This window comes from Oncorhynchus clarkii, chromosome 3 (genome assembly GCF_045791955.1).
Source record: "Oncorhynchus clarkii lewisi isolate Uvic-CL-2024 chromosome 3, UVic_Ocla_1.0, whole genome shotgun sequence".
Lineage (NCBI taxonomy): Eukaryota > Metazoa > Chordata > Actinopteri > Salmoniformes > Salmonidae > Oncorhynchus > Oncorhynchus clarkii.
In genome coordinates, this window is record NC_092149.1 from 21,766,153 (window position 1) to 21,786,800 (window position 20,648).

At 42.6% G+C, this 20,648-nt stretch overlaps 1 protein-coding gene and 1 long non-coding RNA gene across 2 annotated transcripts in view; both read left to right on the plus strand.

Moving 5' to 3' along the window:
* Positions 1–1,813: 1,813 nt before the first annotated feature.
* Positions 1,814–10,741, plus strand: LOC139405819 (uncharacterized). The gene is made up of 4 exons (XR_011633919.1): positions 1,814–1,893; positions 2,108–2,177; positions 10,466–10,556; positions 10,667–10,741. It is a non-coding gene; the product is annotated as an uncharacterized lncRNA (long non-coding RNA).
* Positions 10,742–10,935: 194 nt separating this feature from the next.
* LOC139405818 (t-SNARE domain-containing protein 1-like) overlaps positions 10,936–20,648 on the plus strand; it is an 80,165-nt gene continuing 70,452 nt past the window's right edge. The window contains exons 1-2 of the mRNA XM_071148254.1: positions 10,936–10,987; positions 14,062–14,229. Of these exons, the coding sequence (XP_071004355.1) occupies positions 10,979–10,987; positions 14,062–14,229 (177 nt within the window). The 5' untranslated portion in view covers positions 10,936–10,978. The remainder of the gene's footprint in view (positions 10,988–14,061; positions 14,230–20,648) is intronic.

Genomic DNA, 20,648 nt, shown 5'->3' on the forward strand with positions numbered 1-20,648 from the left:
ATTTGCATATCTTTTCATATGGGAGTGCTGTTTTGAAGCAGGTCTTTGTGTGTGTGTGCCTGTGTCTGTGTGTGTGCGTGTGTGTGCGCGTGTACGTGTGTATGTGTGTGCGTGTGTATGTGTGTGCGTGTGCGTGTGTGTGTGTGATAATTGAAGAGAGAGTGGGGCTGGATCCAGGTGGTGGAAGATAAAGGGCTTAGAAGTGATCCCGTCGTGCTACCGCTTCCCCACCAGCAGGGGGGGGGTTTACGTAACAGCAGTCTGCAGTGGATGGCTGGGCCTGCCACGATATCTGTCTCACACACATTCAACTCGTTCTACCGTGAACCAGGCGTGGTCAGACAACACACAGACATTGCAGACCTGACTACACATAAGCATGCACACACACTCAAATACAGCTGGCTAAGCCAACCCAACTAGCTAAGCCCCCAACCAAGTGTAGTCTGAGAAGTTACACCCACACACATATATGAACACTCACATACTCACAGAGACAAACAAAGCCTAATCAGATGGCATACAAGCATGAACAGACAGAAGAGTGACCAGGGTAATGCCACTGGTTAGTGGGTAGAATGGTGCAGAGTAATCAATGTCCCCCCTGAAATCGCACTGACCATCCGTATCATTGGGTGACCTTGTGTCACCCTTCTGTAGTCCTCCATCCTTCCATCTCTCCCTCTATCCCTCCATCAGCAGAGTGTGAAACACTGGGTCACTGATGCGAGGAGAGGGATGACTTAGCCCTCTGAGTTCCTCCACACAGACAGCGATGGTTCCATGTGAAGTAGCATGAACATTGAGCATCCGCCATTTATCATAACGATGGGAAGAACTGGACAAGCGTGTGTCGAAGGCGGGAGTATGTAGATCACTCTAGGGGAAGTAAAGGTCATTGTACTGAAAAATGACACCATTTGAAAATGTATCGCTATCATGTAGCGTGTACGTTTGACTTAATCCCTATTGTTTCCACCACAGCAAACTGTCCATAGTTTGTTAACTCAAGTGAATGACCCTTAATATGCAGACGTGTCGATCATATGTCTCAGTGAACTGCAAACCTTCCTTTTGTTATTCTGTGCCTCAGTTGTGGTTTTAGAGCACAGCTTAATGGAACAATGCTTATACAGTATGCTTGTTCAACATACTTCCTCTTTCTTTTCCCGTATCTTTTCATTCCATCCAGTAATCCCCCACCACCCATTGTCATTTTCACACCTGCCGAAACACTACTGGTAGTAGTCTGATAAAAATGTCCAAAAATAACTTTCCAATTACTCAATTAAAGTCACTTTAGGGGTCAGAATTAGACAGAGTCCGACCTTGGCCTGTGTTTTCTGTGTGCCACCATGTTCTTCTGCTGTTGCTTTTCCCCAGTTGACAATGATCAGTTCTTTCTGGCGTTCTTGCTCTGTGACATTCTGTCCTTTTGATCAGGGAGAATAGTCTTGCCCACATAACCCATCAGCTGGACTCACGACTCCCAGCAATTTACTTCCTGCTCACTGCCATTAGAAAGAATAAATAAATATTCTTACCTGTCGTGACTACTGAAGTGGCAAAGACATGTCCATGACCTTCAGGTCATTAGGAAAACAATGTACATTCCCTCAGAGCTATTTAGCAGTTACCTAAGGTGTTTGGTTCATAGTCGATGGACCCGGATTACAGTCCTGGACAAGGCTAAACCCCATATTCACTGTAACACTTTTCATGATGGAACATTGTTGTGTTTTATCTCAAATATCTGCCTTGTTATGGGTGTGTTTTTATCATGCTCCATTGAACTGAAATCATGTCTTTTCCAAGCAACACAGGTCAGCTCCTCAGAGCTGCAAGACGTGTTTCAAGAGACCTCCTCCAACATTTTCCAGATCAATGCAAATGGTGAGTCTTGTAAATATGTTTGTGTGTGTGTGTGTGTGTGTGTGTGTGTGTGTGTGTGTGTGTGTGTGTGTGTGTGTGTGTGTGTGTGTGTGTGTGTGTGTGTGTGTGTGTGTGTGTGTGTGTGTGTCTTTTATGTTATACTTTTGATGTATTACTCTAAAAGCACTTGAACGTCTTTGATGTTTACAATACTATATGTTCCTCCCCATCTCAGTTGTAACATTAGAGAAGAGTCTTCAATCATTAGGAACGTCCAGAGACACTGCTGAACTGCGACAGAGCCTGTGAGTAATCACAACACGCACACACACACGGAAATTAAAGTACTTACATATTCATATCAACACATTAGTGTGCAACTCAAGCGAGTCAATCAACAGCTTCCTCCCTCAATTATCCAACCGTCTGAACACTAACCATGTATTGCTGTGTTATTGACATCACATACTGCTGCAACCATGCATTAGCTACAGTTAAAGTGTAGCGTGATACATAGCCTCTGAGTGTTCATGCTGCTTGCCTGTCTGTCCTTTAATCATGCCGAGGGTCACATTAAACCCAGTAGCTCCAGAACAGAGAATATTTTCTCTTTGTTTCAATGTCCTTTTTCATAGCTGATATTGATTCTACTTGTTTTAGTTGAGCTGCCAGCAATTACAAAATTGCTGCCGGATGACAAAGTGGCCAATCTGAGATGATTGTGTCTGTTTAAAATGCATTACACCCCACTGTGCTGCCTTGCATGTCATCAATTCTATCAACATTTATTTTATGACCACCTTGGAAACCTACACTGTCTGACTCTTTGTGTGTGTGTGTGTGTGTGTGTGTGTGTGTGTGTGTGTGTGTGTGTGTGTGTGTGTGTGTGTGTGTGTGTGTGTGTGTGTGTGTGTGTGTGTGTGTGTGTGTGCGTGCGTGTGTGTGTGTGCGTGCGTGCATGCATGCGTGTGGATGTGTGTGTGTGTGTGTGTGTGTTTCTTTTGCTTTCTGTTCATCAATATTGATGCAGGAAGTGAACCATTATACACAATGATCTGGGCTCACTGCTCTGAATTACTAGAAACAAAATGGTTTTCCATGTGATGTGACCCCTCTGTGTCAGCTGTCAACAGCTACAGTATTGTATGTATTCTAGTGTCTTGAAATTATGGTTGAATGGTGCAGTTGAATGGTGCATTTGAATTGCTGAATGGTGCAGTTGAATTATTGAATGGTGCAGTTGAACGGTTGAATGGTGCAGTTGAATGGTTGAATGGTGCAGTTGAATGGTTGAATGGTACAACCGTAACTGTAGCGAGGATGGTTGATTGATGGGGTGGATTTTTAAACATTTTCACGAGAGAGGATTGTCTTCATCTACTATTGTAATGGTGGGCATATTTTACAGTACACACAAACGCCTTTGAAAGAGAGAAGAAGCCAAATCAAAACACATTTCCTTCGTACCTCTGGTTAAGAATGTTAACCGACCATCTGCACCCACGGTCTACCTCTCTACTCCCGGCTACAACCACAATCTCACGGTTAATAGAATTGGACCCGTCCTTGTAATCGTGGAAATGCACACAGCAAAAGTCTAAGTGGATTAATCGCTCCCACCCTCTGAGTGTCATTGTCTTTGTTAGTGCATTAGGCATTCTGTGGCGACTTGTCCGTAACCCACCAGAGGACGAGGACACTGTTTAGAGGAGAGGAGAAAGAGGAGAGGGAGAGGAGATGGGGAGGAGAGGGGGAGAAGAAGAGGGAGGAGAGGCGAGATGAAGGAGAGGTGAGATGAAGGAGAAGAGAGAGGGAGGAGAAGAGAGGGAAGATAACAGATTCTCCTCTGACAGACAGACAGAAGGCCAACTGCCGCAGAGGGCCTCGGAGAGCCTCTCCTCAACCAGCCATAAGGCAAACCTTCTGCCACGGGCTCCCCACAGCAAAGCCCTCACACAATACAGTACATTACAGTACAGACACTGGAGCTATAGATGGAGGATACTGTAGGAAACGTTTTGTCAATTACTGTATGTACCCAGGGCTTTTATCTTGCAGAGACAGATCCACATTTATCAAGGAGTTAGCAAATAACCCCTATGTTTTTTCATGGGGCTATAAAAAGATATGATGACATTTTTGATGGGATATTAAATAGTGTTACATCAGACACACTGATGTTCCTATAAACAACCTCCACACATAACTGCACAGTACTACCATGCTATACTGCCTTTTTACCGTCAATAAATATTCTGCTAAATTCACATCTATTAAAAAATCCACCAAACTAATGTGTTGCGAAATATATTATTGATAAAACAAACATGTCAAATATGCTTCTATTTGTTGATGAAAAAACATTTACTGTGAAGACCATTAGCTAAATTAGCCCTGTGCTAATATGTAGAAACATAATTTATTTTTCCACTAAAGTAATTTGTTTTCTACAATGCTACATGGGTTTATTTGAGTCAATATAATCATACTCTATTTTTTTTTTTTAAAGACAGCACTATGGAACAATTAATTTAATGAAATCGCATGATATAGAGAGAGAGCGATAGACAAGGCTTGAAGGAGGGATGAAGAAGAAACTATATACTACTGCTGTGGTGCCTGCATGCTTGCGTGAGAGGCCTTGAACAAATACTCTCTAAACTCACCAAATCTCCCTAGACCGTGTTGTGGAGATCTGCAATAACATTGATTTAGTGTCTGGTGCTGTCTGTGCAGGCTTGGCCTCTGAGCCTGGTGCTGCCCTGGTCCCCTCTAGCCTATCTTGGACACAAAATACTGCACAGTACAGCAGACCTGAGTTCAAGTACTATTTTAATTCATTTCAGATACTTTATCAGGGCTTGACTGCGTTTAAGTGGCGCAATGGAAACAATGAAACAATCGCACGACTGCAAAATCTGCCAAGTTGATTGTCCAGACAGTCTACAGCAGTCTACCCAAACTCGGTCCTGGAGACCCCAAGGGGTGCACATTTAGTTTTATTGCACTAGCACTACACAGCTGATTCAAATAATGACCTCATAATCAAGCGTTGATTATTTGAATCAGCTGTGGCGTCTTGGGTCAAAAAACTAAGCGTGCCCCTTCGGGTCTCCAGGACCGAGTTTGGGAAACGCTGGGATAAATCAAACACTAAAGGTAGGATTCTGAATATGATTTGAACCCAGGTCTGATGTACAGTACATTCTGTCCTGGTGCTCCCTGTAGAGACCCAGGGATGAACACGGCTAGAGAGACCTTCTCCGTACCTCCCCACCCTAGTCCTCAAATATTGATCTAAATCTGGAGAGAGGAATTGAGGGGAAAAATAGACAGACAGACAGTCCTCAGTGTATCAGTGAACCAGGGCCATGTCACTGTAGTTCTCTGGCCACTGTGGGAAGAACCAAGACAACCTAGTGGAAAACAGTGGGAAAATAGACTTCCTGTTTTTTCAGAGAGAGAAAGAGTGAGAGTGCGATAGAGAGTGATCTCGAGGTTGAAGACCAAGCAAAAGTACAGTCACGCTAGCTTCTGAAGGGAGAAATAAGTTGAGCTTCAAGTATGCCCCCTAAAGCCAGAGAAAGTATGACCTCTGTGTTTTTGGTGTATGACTTATTGTGCTGTGTCTCTGTCACTCTGCATTCAAACCACTCATGAAAACAGCCTTGCTTCCCCCATTCATGCAAGACCGGTAGTACTAGAACACGTGTAAAAGCTGCTGTTAAATGGGTGGGTGGAGCAGATACTGTATCCTGGGTTAATCAGAGTCCGCAGCTGTGGGCTGGATGAGGTACTTATAATATCCAGGAAAAAATATCTAGTCAATCATTTTACCCTGATGCAGCTGAAAGTTGTAGTTGGTTCACCATGCTGGATCATAAGTGTGCTCAAAGTGCTTTTAAATCCACCTGCATACTGTCACTAATAAGCTTGTATTTAAATCCACCTGCATACTGTCACTAATAAGCTTGTATTTAAATCCACCTGCATACTGTCACTAATAAGCTTGTATTTAAATCCACCTGCATACTGTCACCAATAAGCTTGACTGTGGCCCTCTGTTGTGTCTTAGGTAGGTAAAGGAAACATGCACACACACACACACACGCACGCACGCACGCACACTCACACACACACACGCACGCACGCACGCACACACACACACACACACACACACACACACACACACACACACACACACACACACACACACACACACACACACACACACACACACACACACACACACACACACACACACACGTACACACACACACACACACACACACACAGGAACCAAAGGGATTAATAGGATGGCTAAACCTCTGACTGATGTGTCATCGTTTAACGGTTCAGTCAAAGACTTCTCAGACATCCAGAGGATTACGGTAAACTCACGGCTAGTTCATGCACCATCACGTCACAACAGGAACAACATGACTGATCTATGTGGAGAAGGACTGTGCCTTTGGATCTGCAGGCATGAAATGAGTTAACCTAATACACAGGAGGTGAATATCCTAATTCTGTTGTCCTCAGGCCTACACTGTATTCACTGTATAACATGGATTGGGATAACCTGTACTTCAATGGTTTTAACTTAAAACCATGCAACAAATAACATGTCAAATGTACAACACATCACTTATCATCAACATTATCATCATCTTCCAATGCTTCATATACTAAACATAAGAATCGATTATGACCTGTTTTAATTCATTCCCGTGGATCATCTATGAGTCAGTTTGCACCTGTTCTAGAGAGTTAGTTGCTATGGATCATCTGTGTAGGTTTATGCCACTGTACCGAGCAGTGTGTTGTGCCAAACTCTCGGTTCACATCACCCACTCTAGAGGACCCTCTCACACTCTTCTGACTTATCACATTACAAAGCTATCGAGATCTGTTAGTCACTTGCGCCCCCACAAAGATCTCAAGAGTAGGGACTCAGCAGCAGAAAAGTATGTAAAAATATCATGTGAATTGCAATCAGTCACCTCCAATGACTTTCTCGTTAGCATTCCAGAGAGAGAGAGAGAGAGAGCGAGAGAGAGAGAGAGAGAGAGAGAGAGAGAGAGAGAGAGAGAGAGAGAGAGCAGGGTTCTGTTGAGACAGACTGCTTGTTTCTAAGGTCATATGAGCTCACAGACACAGTTTAATTTCAACCAGTTCAGTTTCATCCTCCATGTTGCCTCAACACAATATCACTAGCCTCAGCCCTCACCTACACTTAAAAACAACTAACAAAACCTCATCCAGAGACATCACTATTTCACTGAGATTACGGTTGGTTTGGCGATGCTGATTGCTGTTGGAGACAGAGTGGTCGTTCCACCAATTCTGTGCCTTTTAAGAAGTGTAACTTGGTCCAACTTCATAAAAACAAGAGGTCAAATTAAAAAAATTACTATAGTAAGTGCCAATTCACTGCCAAATAAAGTAACAGGGTTGACGGTAAAAGGGTTGACCGTAACAGGGTTGACCATAACAGGTTGACGATTTAATCTTAAATCCCCTTATGATAGGGAGAACGGAAGCTGGTTGTGCGCAACAAGGAGTGGCAATTTAATGCAAGTTTCACAAAAAAAGCAGAACAAGCTCACTTGCTTATAGACTATGATTTGTTTATTGTTTCTTTAAAAGAAAAGTTTCATCATATTAAAATGAGAGTTCAGTTCATGTAACAGGGTTGACCTTAAAATGAGAGTTCAGTTCATGTAACAGGGTTGACCTTAAAATGAGAGTTCAGTTCATGTAACAGGGTTGACCTTAAAATGAGAGTTCAGTTCATGTAACAGGGTTGACCTTAAAATTAGAGTTCAGTTCATGTAACAGGGTTGACCTTAAAATGAGAGTTCAGTTCATGTAACAGGGTTGACCTTAAAATGAGAGTTCAGTTCATGTAACAGGGTTGACCTTAAAATGAGAGTTCAGTTCATGTAACAGGGTTGACCTTAAAATGAGAGTTCAGTTCATGTAACAGGGTTGACCTTAAAATGAGAGTTCAGTTCATGTAACAGGGTTGACCTTAAAATGAGAGTTCAGTTCATGTAACAGGGTTGACCTTAAAATGAGAGTTCAGTTCATGTAACAGGGTTGACCTTAAAATGAGAGTTCAGTTCATGTAACAGGGTTGACCTTAAAATGAGAGTTCAGTTCATGTAACAGGGTTGACCTTAAAATGAGAGTTCAGTTCATGTAACAGGGTTGACCTTAAAATGAGAGTTCAGTTCATGTAACAGGGTTGACCTTAAAATGAGAGTTCAGTTCATGTAACAGGGTCGACCTTAAAATGAGAATTCAGTTCATGTAACAGGGTTGACCTTAAAATGAGAGTTCAGTTCATGTAACAGGGTCGACCTTAAAATGAGAGTTCAGTTCATGTAACAGGGTCGACCTTAAAATGAGAGTTCAGTTCATGTAACAGGGTTGACCTTAAAATGAGAGTTCAGTTCATGTAACAGGGTCAACCTTAAAATTAGAGTTCAGTTCATGTAACAGGGTTGACCTTAAAATGAGAGTTCAGTTCATGTAACAGGGTCGACCTTAAAATGAGAGTTCAGTTCATGTAACAGGGTTGACCTTAAAATGAGAGTTCAGTTCATGTAACAGGGTCGACCTTAAAATGAGAGTTCAGTTCATGTAACAGGGTTGACCTTAAAATGAGAGTTCAGTTCATGTAACAGGGTCGACCTTAAAATGAGAGTTCAGTTCATGTAACAGGGTTGACCTTAAAATGAGAGTTCAGTTCATGTAACAGGGTTGACCTTAAAATGAGAGTTCAGTTCATGTAACAGGGTTGACCTTAAAATGAGAGTTCAGTTCATGTAACAGGGTTGACCTTAAAATGAGAGTTCAGTTCATGTAACAGGGTTGACTTTAAAATGAGAGTTCAGTTCATATAACAGGGTTGACCTTAAAATGAGAGTTCAGTTCATGTAACAGGGTTGACCTTAAAATGAGAGTTCAGTTCATGTAACAGGGTTGACCTTAAAATTAGAGTTCAGTTCATGTAACAGGGTTGACCTTAAAATGAGAGTTCAGTTCATGTAACAGGGTTGACCTTAAAATGAGAGTTCAGTTCATGTAACAGGGTTGACCTTAAAATGAGAGTTCAGTTCATGTAACAGGGTTGACCTTAAAATGAGAGTTCAGTTCATGTAACAGGGTTGACCTTAAAATGAGAGTTCAGTTCATGTAACAGGGTCGACCTTAAAATGAGAGTTCAGTTCATGTAACAGGGTTGACCTTAAAATGAGAGTTCAGTTCATGTAACAGGGTTGACCTTAAAATGAGAGTTCAGTTCATGTAACAGGGTTGACCTTAAAATGAGAGTTCAGTTCATGTAACAGGGTTGACCTTAAAATGAGAGTTCAGTTCATGTAACAGGGTTGACCATAAAATGAGGGACACTAATCACATGAAATAAATAATCATCTTCCGAAATGACTTTATCAAAGCAGCAAAATAACTAGGTCTTTACAATGATGGTGAACATTTTGAGATTATTTTGGGGGTGGCTTGCAATCTTCCTAGAAGAAATGTATTGCATTTTTCATGTGGTCTATATTAAAGGACATTTTATGTAATATAACAGGCGTTTAAAATACAATATTGGTGCACAATTTCGACTGATGATATCAAAGGTAAGCAAAAGGCACTACTCTCATGGAAGGACCCAGAGATGCTTCAGTAAATGAGTGTGTGGGAGGAGACATGAAAATAAATGTGAAACTGTACAGGCAGTCAGGACTGATATTAGTGCAAGAAAATGTTTTTGAGCATGCAAATGTGACTATATTGTCTATCAGAGATTTGAATATGATTTCCACAATTACAAGAGTGTCTGAAATCAGTAAACTTACTGAAGGCATGCATCTTTTTGTGTTGTCTTCACAATGTACTGTTTGGCCAATTGAGCCATGAGTGACAGACTGTAAGTTGAATTGTCTAAAATTATACTTATCAATTGAATCGCCATCCACACGTTTGCCACTATTTGATCATAAATATGTTTGTAGACAATAATTGGGGTCAACATAAAAATCCATATTGTCCTTGGCTTAAAGCTATAGCCATAATGAGTGCACCTCCATCCTCCCAACACTGGGCAGCACTGTAGTTTGTAAGTTTCTGTGTTTTTTGATGGTGAAAGCTTGGATGGCTCCTATTTGTTCATCCCTGGCAGAGAAAGAACACCCAGCGCCCCTCACTGTGCCACTGGATAGGGCCTAGCCCTACCTCTGCTCTGTCAGACTGTCGTTAATATTGATTCACTTAATTGGTTGAACTTATCTCTCCCATGGAAGAGTCGCCCATCGCCCAGGCCAGCCCAGAATGCACACTGTTCGTTCCAGAATCCAGCGGCAGGGGATAAAAGCTGCCATGTCCTGCCACTTCCTCCAGAGTTCACGACCCCGAGAATAACCTCACTCATACCACCTTAGAGGCTAAAGACTATGTGTGTCTCTTTCTCTCTCTTTCACTCTCTCCTTCTCTATCTCACTCGCTTTCTCTTTCACACTCTTTCTTTCTTTCTCTATGTATTTATGTCATTCTCTCTGGCTCTCTTTCTCTTCAATTCCAGACATTCTACACAGCAGCAAACCAACAATGTCATCACCAGCACCAGTCAACTCATCAAACAACTCTCTGACATCATCACTGGCTCTACACGGGTTAAAAAGCTTTTTTTTCCAGACGTTGTATCTAATTAAATACACAGAAGCAGAGACATAAATTAAGATAATTGTCATTAATCTTCGTTCTTATTTCCTTGTTTTCACAGCAAGATCATCTTCATCTGACTAGACTGAAGACAGGACTCTCAGAGTCGGTTCAACGCTATGGAGATCTGCAAAAGGTTCCCTTGCATTGCCTCATGTCATCTCATCTGTTTGGTGGGGTGTTGTTCTATAGAGAATGGTGACCTTGTGACATGAAACATAAAGAGCTGATTTGCAACCCGGCTGCAACATACAGTATGTTGTACAATATGAACTAAATGCTTCTCTCATGCTCTTGTGCTCTCTCTCTTCTTGTGTCTCTTCAGAAAATTGCAGACCGTTCGAGGGCCTTGCTACCCCCGGCACAGACAGAAATGAAGCAGGTGAGTTTGATGCACAGTGTATCAGTCTGTACTGGCCTTTGTTCCATTGTGAAGGTGACAACGCTCATTAGAGAAAAAGATAATAAGCTTGTCCTTGTTTGATTGCCTTCTTATGAGAGGTTCTTTGAAGATTTGTCTAGTGTCTCCTCTCTTCTCTTCGCTTTCCTCTGAGTTCTCTCTCCCTCTCTTCTCTTCCCTTTTCTTTCTGTTTTCTCTCACTCTCTTCTCTCCACTCCCAGACAATTTATTAGCCATACATCCAAATCCCTTCAATACTGCTACTGTCTTTCAACAAATTATCTGTATTTTTATGTCAGTTCAAAAGTTCAAAAGGGAGAGACACATTATGGGTTTGAGCTGCAGTATATGTACATTCTGCAGGACATAGTTGTCCCGGCTGCATCAACACAGATCTTCCCATCCCTTCAGGGGAGGAGGTGGGATGATAAGAGATCTGTGATAGGATGATCCTGCTTTTTTTCACTGAGGAAGAGAGGCAGGTGAAAGTTAGGAAGAGAGAGAAAGATTGAGAGAGAGAGAGAGAGAGAGAGAGAGAGAGAGAGAGAGAGAGAGAGAGAGAGAGAGAGAGAGAGAGGAGACAACAGATAGATTGGTTTTGAATATGAGCCACAGACAGTATAGCCTAGAAGAACTAGATAAAAATAACTTGAGGTAAAAAAAAAAGGACGAGAAGGACTCTGATACCGTGTGACGATTCTATCTATCCACCTTTTTTTACACTTTCATTGGTAACCATCACTTTCAGACTACTGAGATGGAAAATTATAATCAAATCTATATTCAATCAGACATCACAGAAATAGACGGACTCCCTCACATACAGTGGAAAATCATGACAATTAGTATGTCTACATTATGATTATACATATAGTCATGGGCTATACCATATAATAACTGTCTTGAGGTCAGATAACAGGTATCATTTTGATACACCAGAAAGCATTGTTCCTGGAGACCTCTCTCTCTCTCTTCTGTGTAATCCGTAATTCTTTTCCCAAATCTAAGGAGCATTTAGTCTCCCATGGAGACATCTAGTACAAATGATTACATGAGATATATAGCCTTCTTAGAACACCTTTGGGGACAGGAGAGGAGACAACTAAAACAACAATACACCAAAGTAATTTGTTGTAAGTCAGAGATGAATGAACAGTGAATCATTTTGAAGGTGTCACATTTCTATGAGTTCTAAGAGGGACTGAGCTGATTTTTTTTTTTACCTCTTCACAACACAATTAAATCATGATTGAATTTATTCATACATCACACCGGCAATAACAACACTGAAAACTGATCCTTATCAAAAGCACCCAATAAAGCTAATGAGAAACTCAGACATCTTTTATGATGCACTGTGTAGTGTTACTGTGTTGTATGTGACACTGGCATCCAGTTACCTGTAAGTTACTGTAAAAAAAAAAAAAAGGTACAGTATATTACCGTAAATTCAGAATAAATGTTTAACAGTACATTACTGTAAAGTACATACAGAACCTTTTTTTTTTACAGTAACTTACAGGTAACTCACTGCCAGTAAGTTACTGTAAAAACAACCAGATATTTTTTACAGTGATGTCTCATTTAGCTGTTCATGCTGCTAGCTAGGCTGTCATTGGCTGATCTTCATTTAACCTTTTAAACTTCCTCATGGTTTCACTGTAATGTCCTGGAATAATATCAGTACGATCATGTCAAGTTAGAGCGCGGCCTGAAAATCAATGCAAAAAGCTGTAACTCATGTTGATGTTATTGAAACATATTTCACATGATCCCTAACTTTCCCTGAAAGAGTTCTCTTTTGAAATCATACTGAACTCAAATGACCCGCTGGAGAATACACAAACTCAGGTATAAAGCCCCACTGAAGACACTAGTATCAAGGTTCTCTTTACACACCCCTGAACCCTACAGCACCAGGACACAAGAGGCTTATGTATTAAGGCTTATTTTCTGCTGAATCAATTTCATCAAGGTCTTTTCATTATGCTGGCTCAAGAGGAAAAACGTCTCAGACTCCAGATATAAGGACAGTGATTACCTTCAGTGAAGAAAGAAACTTCAATGAACCGCGAAAGTTATTCCTTTTTTCATAAATGTGAATGAGGAAGATTTCTTCACAAATCACTACATTTCTGCAGTTTTAGGGAAAAGCAGTTGGTCTGTAATTTAGTATAGCCTGGCCAAGAGACCTATACCTCGGATGTCAGTAACAATACTGTAGCAGATGGTGCATATTCACTGACAACAAAAAGCAAGAACTGCACAGAAGGCAGAGCAGATAGGCTGTGTGGTACACATTGAGTGGGCAGACCAAAGACACTGGCCCTCCTCTAGCCCCTCCCACCTCCGTACTGAAGAAGCTGCCCACAGTAAGATAGGAACGACGGGATGATTGGATGACTCACACTGTGGGCAGGAAAAACAAAAGCCACCTCAGGGTTTTATCAATGTCATACATATGCAATTAGGGGTCAAAATTAGCAGATCAATGTGGGCCTCTTTCAGTGACCGACTCCCACGTTTCCATTGAGCGTGCTGAAAGGAGAGTGAGCTCAGTAAACTGCCTACACAGAGAAGAAAAGGGTCCAAGTCATTTTTGATTGAACTTGGGTAAACAGTGTGAAGAGGGGGTGGCAGCTGTCTAGAGTGATATATTTAAAGTGTAAAACGTTCTAGTTGTGTTGACATGAAATTGTATTCTGGGGACGCAGGATGTTTTCCCCCCACTGTCTGGCCTCTCCTGTTGACTCAGGTACTGTGACTCAGATCATGGCAAGCACAGAGAGTCAGCCAGGGGTTAGCCCTGTGCTGTGAATCACACTGTCTGGCCTAGGCCATTAGTGGAGTCAGGGAGAAAGAGGTGCAATGTACGTTGGTATTCTCAAAACAAATCTAATTATAATGTTCTCTTGTTTACATATTTGTTTGTCTGTCTGTTCTTGGGTGTGCGTGTGCGTGTGTGTGTGTGTGCGTGTGTGTGTGTGTGTGTGTGTGTGTGTGTGTGTGTGTGTGTGTGTGTGTGTGTGTGTGTGTGTGTGTGTGTGTGAGCACAGAGTCCCCAGACTCCGTTTGCGGAGCTGTGTGAGGAGGGGGGTCCCCTGTTTGGCGGTGCAGCAGAGAGCTCCGGGGGGGGTGGACAGGAGCAAGCGTTCCTCTCAGAGATCAGTGAGGAAGATGTGGAGGCCCTTCGCCAGAGAGAAGAGGCCCTGCTGCAGATTGAGGTATGGAGCATAGACATCCACGTGCTCTACCTTAGTTTACAACACCCTGCCTTAAAGTCTCAGTGTTCCTGAGGAGAAACGGGCAAAAACCTTCTACTTTCCAATGGCACCATGGCTTTCAAATGAATGGTTTGCTATCTAAATTATGCAGTGTTCAAAGTTTATGTAATCTATTTGCCAGTAGTAAGGGCAGTAAGTGCATCTATCCAGCATCAGCTTTGATCTGGTAGCCATGTCTTTAGTTGAGTTGTTTTGAAAATTACAACACTTTCCAGCCAAAGTGCCCAGAGTATCCGTAGATTGCATGGAGAGAGAGAGAAACACTCTGAAAAAACTAACTAAAATACAAACAAATATTTTGATAAAGCTTGTCGTTTACAAAGTAGCCAGAGAGTGCATTGCCCCAACGCTATTGTCTTCAGAGAGGTCAATAAAAACACACTACTTTAGTAAATAAACACTCAGCCAATCCCAGACTCCACCTCCCATCTGGGCAACCTATTAGTATTATGTCTCAGTACTGAAGCCATTTTCACCATCTCTTCTGCATATGAAACGCTACCCAATTACCTAGGCGCCTTTACGGGCTTGTTTGTTACCTAAGTGTGGATGGAATCACAATGTTCACCAGACTTCCTTTCACGGCTCGTTTTGAAATACAAAGCATCACATCAGGTAGCTCCAGGGTGACGTCCCAAATGGCACCCTATTCCATATTTTGTGCACAACAAACCCATAGGACTCTGGTCAAAAGTAGCAACCTATATAGGGGATAGGGTAGCATTTAGGATGCAGCCCAGGTCTGATTCCACCCAAACAGCTGTTTCCCTTTCTTCCGCTGGTGTCTGAGACAGATGTGAAACCAGATAGATGTGAACTCTAAACGACAGGATCACTCTGCTGTGGGTGACTTAAATGGGTCTGATTTCAAAGAGGTTTCAGATATTTGTTATCAGCATCTCCTGACCTTAGGTTCATCCTATGGGTCCCTCTGTGTATTTGGTGTACTCTGTGGAGAAAACTTGGGAGAAGAAAAATAAACACTGTAATTGCTTTAATCAACTTGATTAAGTGTTGCGATAACATATGGACAACATTCAAGAAAGGCTACCAGAATTTCACACAGCATGGTTTAGACATGATGACACCTTGATTACAGCCCATTCCAGCTTTGAAGGGAGTTTACAATCCACTGCAATGTGTGAAAAGACTTGAAGACTAATAACAATATTTTGGGGGGAGTTGTGTGTATCTGTAGTCAGTCAGACCTTTCAGAGGTTTTAACATCAATGTTCAGAATCACCTCATCTAGCCACATCGCATGAGCCTTTTCCGAACAAGACTGGAAAAGTAGCAGCATCAATCTGTCCTCATTGAGTGGTACAAAAGCACAAAACTACTGAATGAGCCTCAGACACCACTTACAGCTTAATTTGTGTGGAGAAGTCTGAGATGGCAGTAGTCATGATAATTGGTTGTTCAGAAAGGCACTGAGATGGAGAGATTAATTTGATTGGTAGCCCAGACAGGGTTGTCTGGCCTCTGCTTTAGTCATACCCACACAGATAAATGTCAGAGTGACTTCCCTGGCAGGTGCTGAGGGGCCTGATGGTGTACCTTGGTGAGCCTAATAATATCTGACAATGTGCTTTTCCCTTTCCATAACCCCCACCCCCATCTCTCCAAAGCCCCGCCTCTCTCTTTCTCTCTCCTCTTTCATTCTCTCCTCTTTCACTCTCTCTCCTCTCTCTCCATCCATCTCCCTGAGGACCTTAAGATCAGTTTCTGTCTGCTGTTATCCAAGGAAAACGCTATCAGCAATTCCCCTCTGAGAAAAAACACGTTGATCTGTTGCATGGGGTAGTTTGCCATCATGTGTGTGTGTGTGTGTGTGTGTGTGTGTGTGTGTGTGTGTGTGTGTGTGTGTGTGTGTGTGTGCGCGCACTCAGGCAAGGCGTTCTCGCTGTGAATGGAAGATAAAGACTGCAGCAGTTTTCAAACAGGGACCGATGGGGAACATGGGCGTTTACAGTGGTTCTCTCCTACTGACTGTCCGCTACCTACACTAAGGATACTCTGCATATTACACACCAACACTGGGATCAGTCAGGAGGAGTTTGACACCATAGAAAAATAACAACCATATTGGATGTACCCATGTGTAGCACATGGGGATGTGTGAAACTTACTCCTCAGCCTGAAGTGTCCCCACTTGCTCCAGCTAATAGCTAGCTTTTTGCGTGACTCTTTAGACTCTTTAGGAGGGCTGTCACGTGTGCTAGCAAGGCAGAGGTCCTGGGTTCAAGCCTCGGGATGAGCTGAATCAAGAAGAGCAAGCAAGCAGTGTGATGTTCTTTGCAGGTGCAGTCAGATTACTGTGGCATGAGAGGCTTTAACACTGTTCTAGTCATTCTATGTTTGGGATGGGTAATTCAATTCAGGCCTATCGTCCTTTGCTACCATGATATTATTATAAATGCTCAGAGAGAGAGAGACAGAAGATAGACTATAAGGTAGTATCAGGCTTGGGTGGCGGAGGTTTATTCTACCTCTACCATCTATACTGTCAGCTCCCAGCTGCCCCTCACACACCGTGATTGTCTTCAACGAAGATCATTTCATCAAAATGAATTCATAAAAAAGCTCAGGGCAAGGCAGAGGACAGCTTTCAAGGGGAATCTGAATACAACACCTGGCCCTGTGAAGAGGTAAAAAAAAAGGCAAAGCGTGTCTCTCCTACCAATGCATCCACAGGACAGTGAATCTGATGCTCTGCCCTTGGAGGTAGGTAGCGCCCCCTACATGCAGCGCACAGAGATAGCATGCGCTAGATGCAGCTCTCAGGTGTGGTCATAAAAACAAAAACAGATTGCTTTAAATGTTGCACATGATTTTGCAGTATGTGTAGGAACAAACTGAAACATCAATGATCTGCATCGCACAGACCTATAGGAATATGTGGGACTTCCATGGATGTTGCAGGATCCCCAGATGATTATATGCAATCAGTTACATGTAATCTGATTACAAAAAATTAACTGTAATCAGTCACGTTGCCATACAAAATATTGTAATCAGATTACAGATACTTTTCAAATACTAGATGATTACATAGATTACTTTTAAATTCAGAAAGGATGTTTGTGAAGAAATATGTTATAACACCTTTCTGTTTTCTCAATGACATTCAATTCAGCATTGAAAAAAGGCGCAAGTTAAAGTTTGTTCCAAATGAGCGAGTCTGACCACAAGTCAGACACCACTATGATGACACACCAAATGTGTCTGATGGATATTTTTGTCTTCTTCGAATGTAACAGAAAAAAATCAGATTACGTTACTGAGTTTGGGAAATCCATAAATTACGTTACTGATTACAATTTTGGACGGGTAACCTCACCATAAAAGGCTATGCCTATGAAATACACACCTCCCTAAAATTGACCGCATTGTGGAGGAAGAAATCACAACGACATACAGTATCCTCCTCATCATGGAGACACACAAACAAAATAAATCACAATATGAATGTAATAAATACACAATATAAATCACAACACAACCTCAACACAAACCTTCAGCAACCAGGACTCACGCAACAGGAAACCTTAAAATGTAAATAAACCCCCTTAAATATTGTCATTCTGGCCATGCCTCTGGCTGCCTTTCGGTTCATGTGATGTGTATCTCTTTCGTGTGTGTTCTGGGGTTTTAGGTCTTTGGACAGCTGAAGGAAAGGCAACATTTGATTTTACATTCTAAACCGTTTATTCAGCAAGGGCAAAAAAGACACATCTCATGCTCCAGCCCCTTGAAAGACAGTGCATTTGGGAAAATGTCATCGTTTTCCCTCTTCTTTTCACCAGTAAGTGTGCACGTAAATCTGCTTAACAGTTTTTCTGCTGTGGCAGTGACACCGTGTCCGGTTTCCCGATGCCTTTGGGCTGGGGTGGTTAGATATGGAGAGAATTTTCAATCAGTGCTTAACACATTTATCAGAGAGGGAGGGAGGGAGGGAGGGAGGGAGGGAGGGAGGGAGGGAGGGAGGGAGGGAGGGAGGGAAGAGGGAGAGAATGGTAGAGAGAGAAAGAGAAAAGGAGGGAGAGAAGGGGAGGGTGGAGGAAAGAGAGAGAGAGGTCTGTTGGTTCACACTTTCATCCGCCAGGTATCTAGATGGTTGTAGAATGGATTTACATGATCTTCAGTGTTGTAATGCCTTGTCATAAGGGGTTGGTGATTTCAAGGTACTTTCATGTTATGGTGATGACAGCTACAGTAAACTGCCTTTGTATTTAGTCTACGGAAGATTCCTTTTCAACTATTGATAATGACAGGGAGAAAGGCCATGATCCATCATATAAAGGCACAAGGCGAGACCCAAATGCAGACACGAGGCAGATGATTGAGCTCCGATATTTATTATAACAAAAGGGGTAGGCAGAAGGCAGGTCTGGGACAGGCGAGAGTTCATAAACCAGGTCAGAGTCCAAACAATACCAGGCGATAGGCAGGCTCGAGGTCAGGACAGGCAAGGGTTCAGTGATCAGGTCCGAATCCAAACAGTACAAGGGGATAGGCAGGCTTGAGGTCAGAACAGGCAGAGTGGTCAGGCAGGCGGGTTTGGCGTCAGGACAGGCAAGGGTCAAAACCAGGAGGGCTAGGAATAAACAGAGAATTTGGAAAAAAGGAGCTAGGAAAAATGCTGGTTGAGTTGGCAAAATAAACTGGCACAGAGAGACAAGAAACACAGGGATATATACAGCGGGGATAATAAGCGACACCTGGAGGGGGTGGAGACAATCACAAGGACAGGTGAAACAGATCAGGGTGTGACACATCAATCATGTTTTATGCGTTTTATTCAAATTGACTGCCTGATTGAAAGTCATAGCAGAAAATGGACTGGCGCTGAGCTTTCGAAGAAGAGAAGTAGCCGTCCTTTCAAAATGAGAAAATGAGTGACCATGCAGCGGGAGGAAGAGAGGAGAAAATGACGAGTGTTGACAGCAGATGATGAGTAATGTGACTGTGCAGGGTGAATACAACATCATCTCAAGGTGCCAGGATGAGAACAGACATGGCAGGGCAGTAATGATTTGGTCCATCTCTTCAACAAGTGTCTGTCTGCACCTGAGAATCAACATACATAGCACTACCCCATCTATGTTCAGACAAAAAGTATCGATTTTATAGAAAATTCTCAGAGAGCTATTTCAACAGATTATCTCTCTTTCTCTTCCGTCATTCTCTCTCTCCGCTCACTCTCTCTCTCTCTCTCTCTCTCTCTCTCTCTCTCTCTCTTCTCATTCTCTCTCTTCTCCCCTCTGTTCCAGTCTGGTTGACAGGTATGCTGGTACACAAAGGACAGGTGAATCTCCCAGCCTCCTCCTCGGGGGGCGGTGCCAATGCCAACCACCCATCAGAGCTTTGAGCCGTGCGGCTGCGTTCGTTGGTCGTGGCTGAGCTGCATACCCAATGAGGTTATATTTCTGGTGCTGCTATCATTTACCTGGAGGAGGAGGGTATTATTTGCTTCACTAACCCACAGTTGAGTTCCTTCCACTCCGCAGACACCAGAGGTGATCTCTACACCTGGTCAACTCTAACTCTCACAGGAACTTCAATTCCAGCATATTCATGTCCTTCTAGAGTGTTGCTGGTCCCGTTTGAAAACGGAGTCATTGTTTGGGACCATGCATTTGTTGTCTCCTCAATGGCTTCGTATGTCCATCATCTCAGCACGACAAGGACTGCCCTCTCAAACCAGCTCAAAAAAAGTCTCTAAAAAGTGTCCTATGAAAAGTTAAAAAACATAATGTGCAAACAATTTCCTTTCCGTTGTGATCTTGATCCTCACGTTTTAACATTTGGTAACATATTATATATGAGCCATGACTGGGATGGATCCCACAGGGTACATCAGCTTTCTACAGAGGCGAATACAGTCCTATTCTTCCACTTACTCCTTACTTAGTGTGCACTAAAGCACTATCAGCCAATTGACTGGTCTTGTCTTCACCTCTAAGCCCTTGGAATCAACTCAACCTGCAATCTCTCATGGCAATGCTCATATCAGCCAATCGTCAGATCTCATTTCTGGCGGTGTCATCCCGACCCAGACTCTTGTTAGACCTCAGGAACATGAGGAATGGAACAGCGGTGGCGACCGGCGGACCTGTCAATCAGCCGCTTGTTTTTGTCTCCTTTATCTCAGCGTGCAGTTTAATTGTGTGTCTGGTGTTGTTACGGTGGCCTCTGTGTCAGATGGAAATGATGTCTGCATCTGTCTGACATTTATTTCACATGAAACAAATACAGGCCCCTCTGCCTCTTACAAGAGCTCTGTTTGTCGACTGTCTATTGCATCACAGAAACACCATAACATATGTGGTATTGACATGAAGAGTCAAACTACTGAC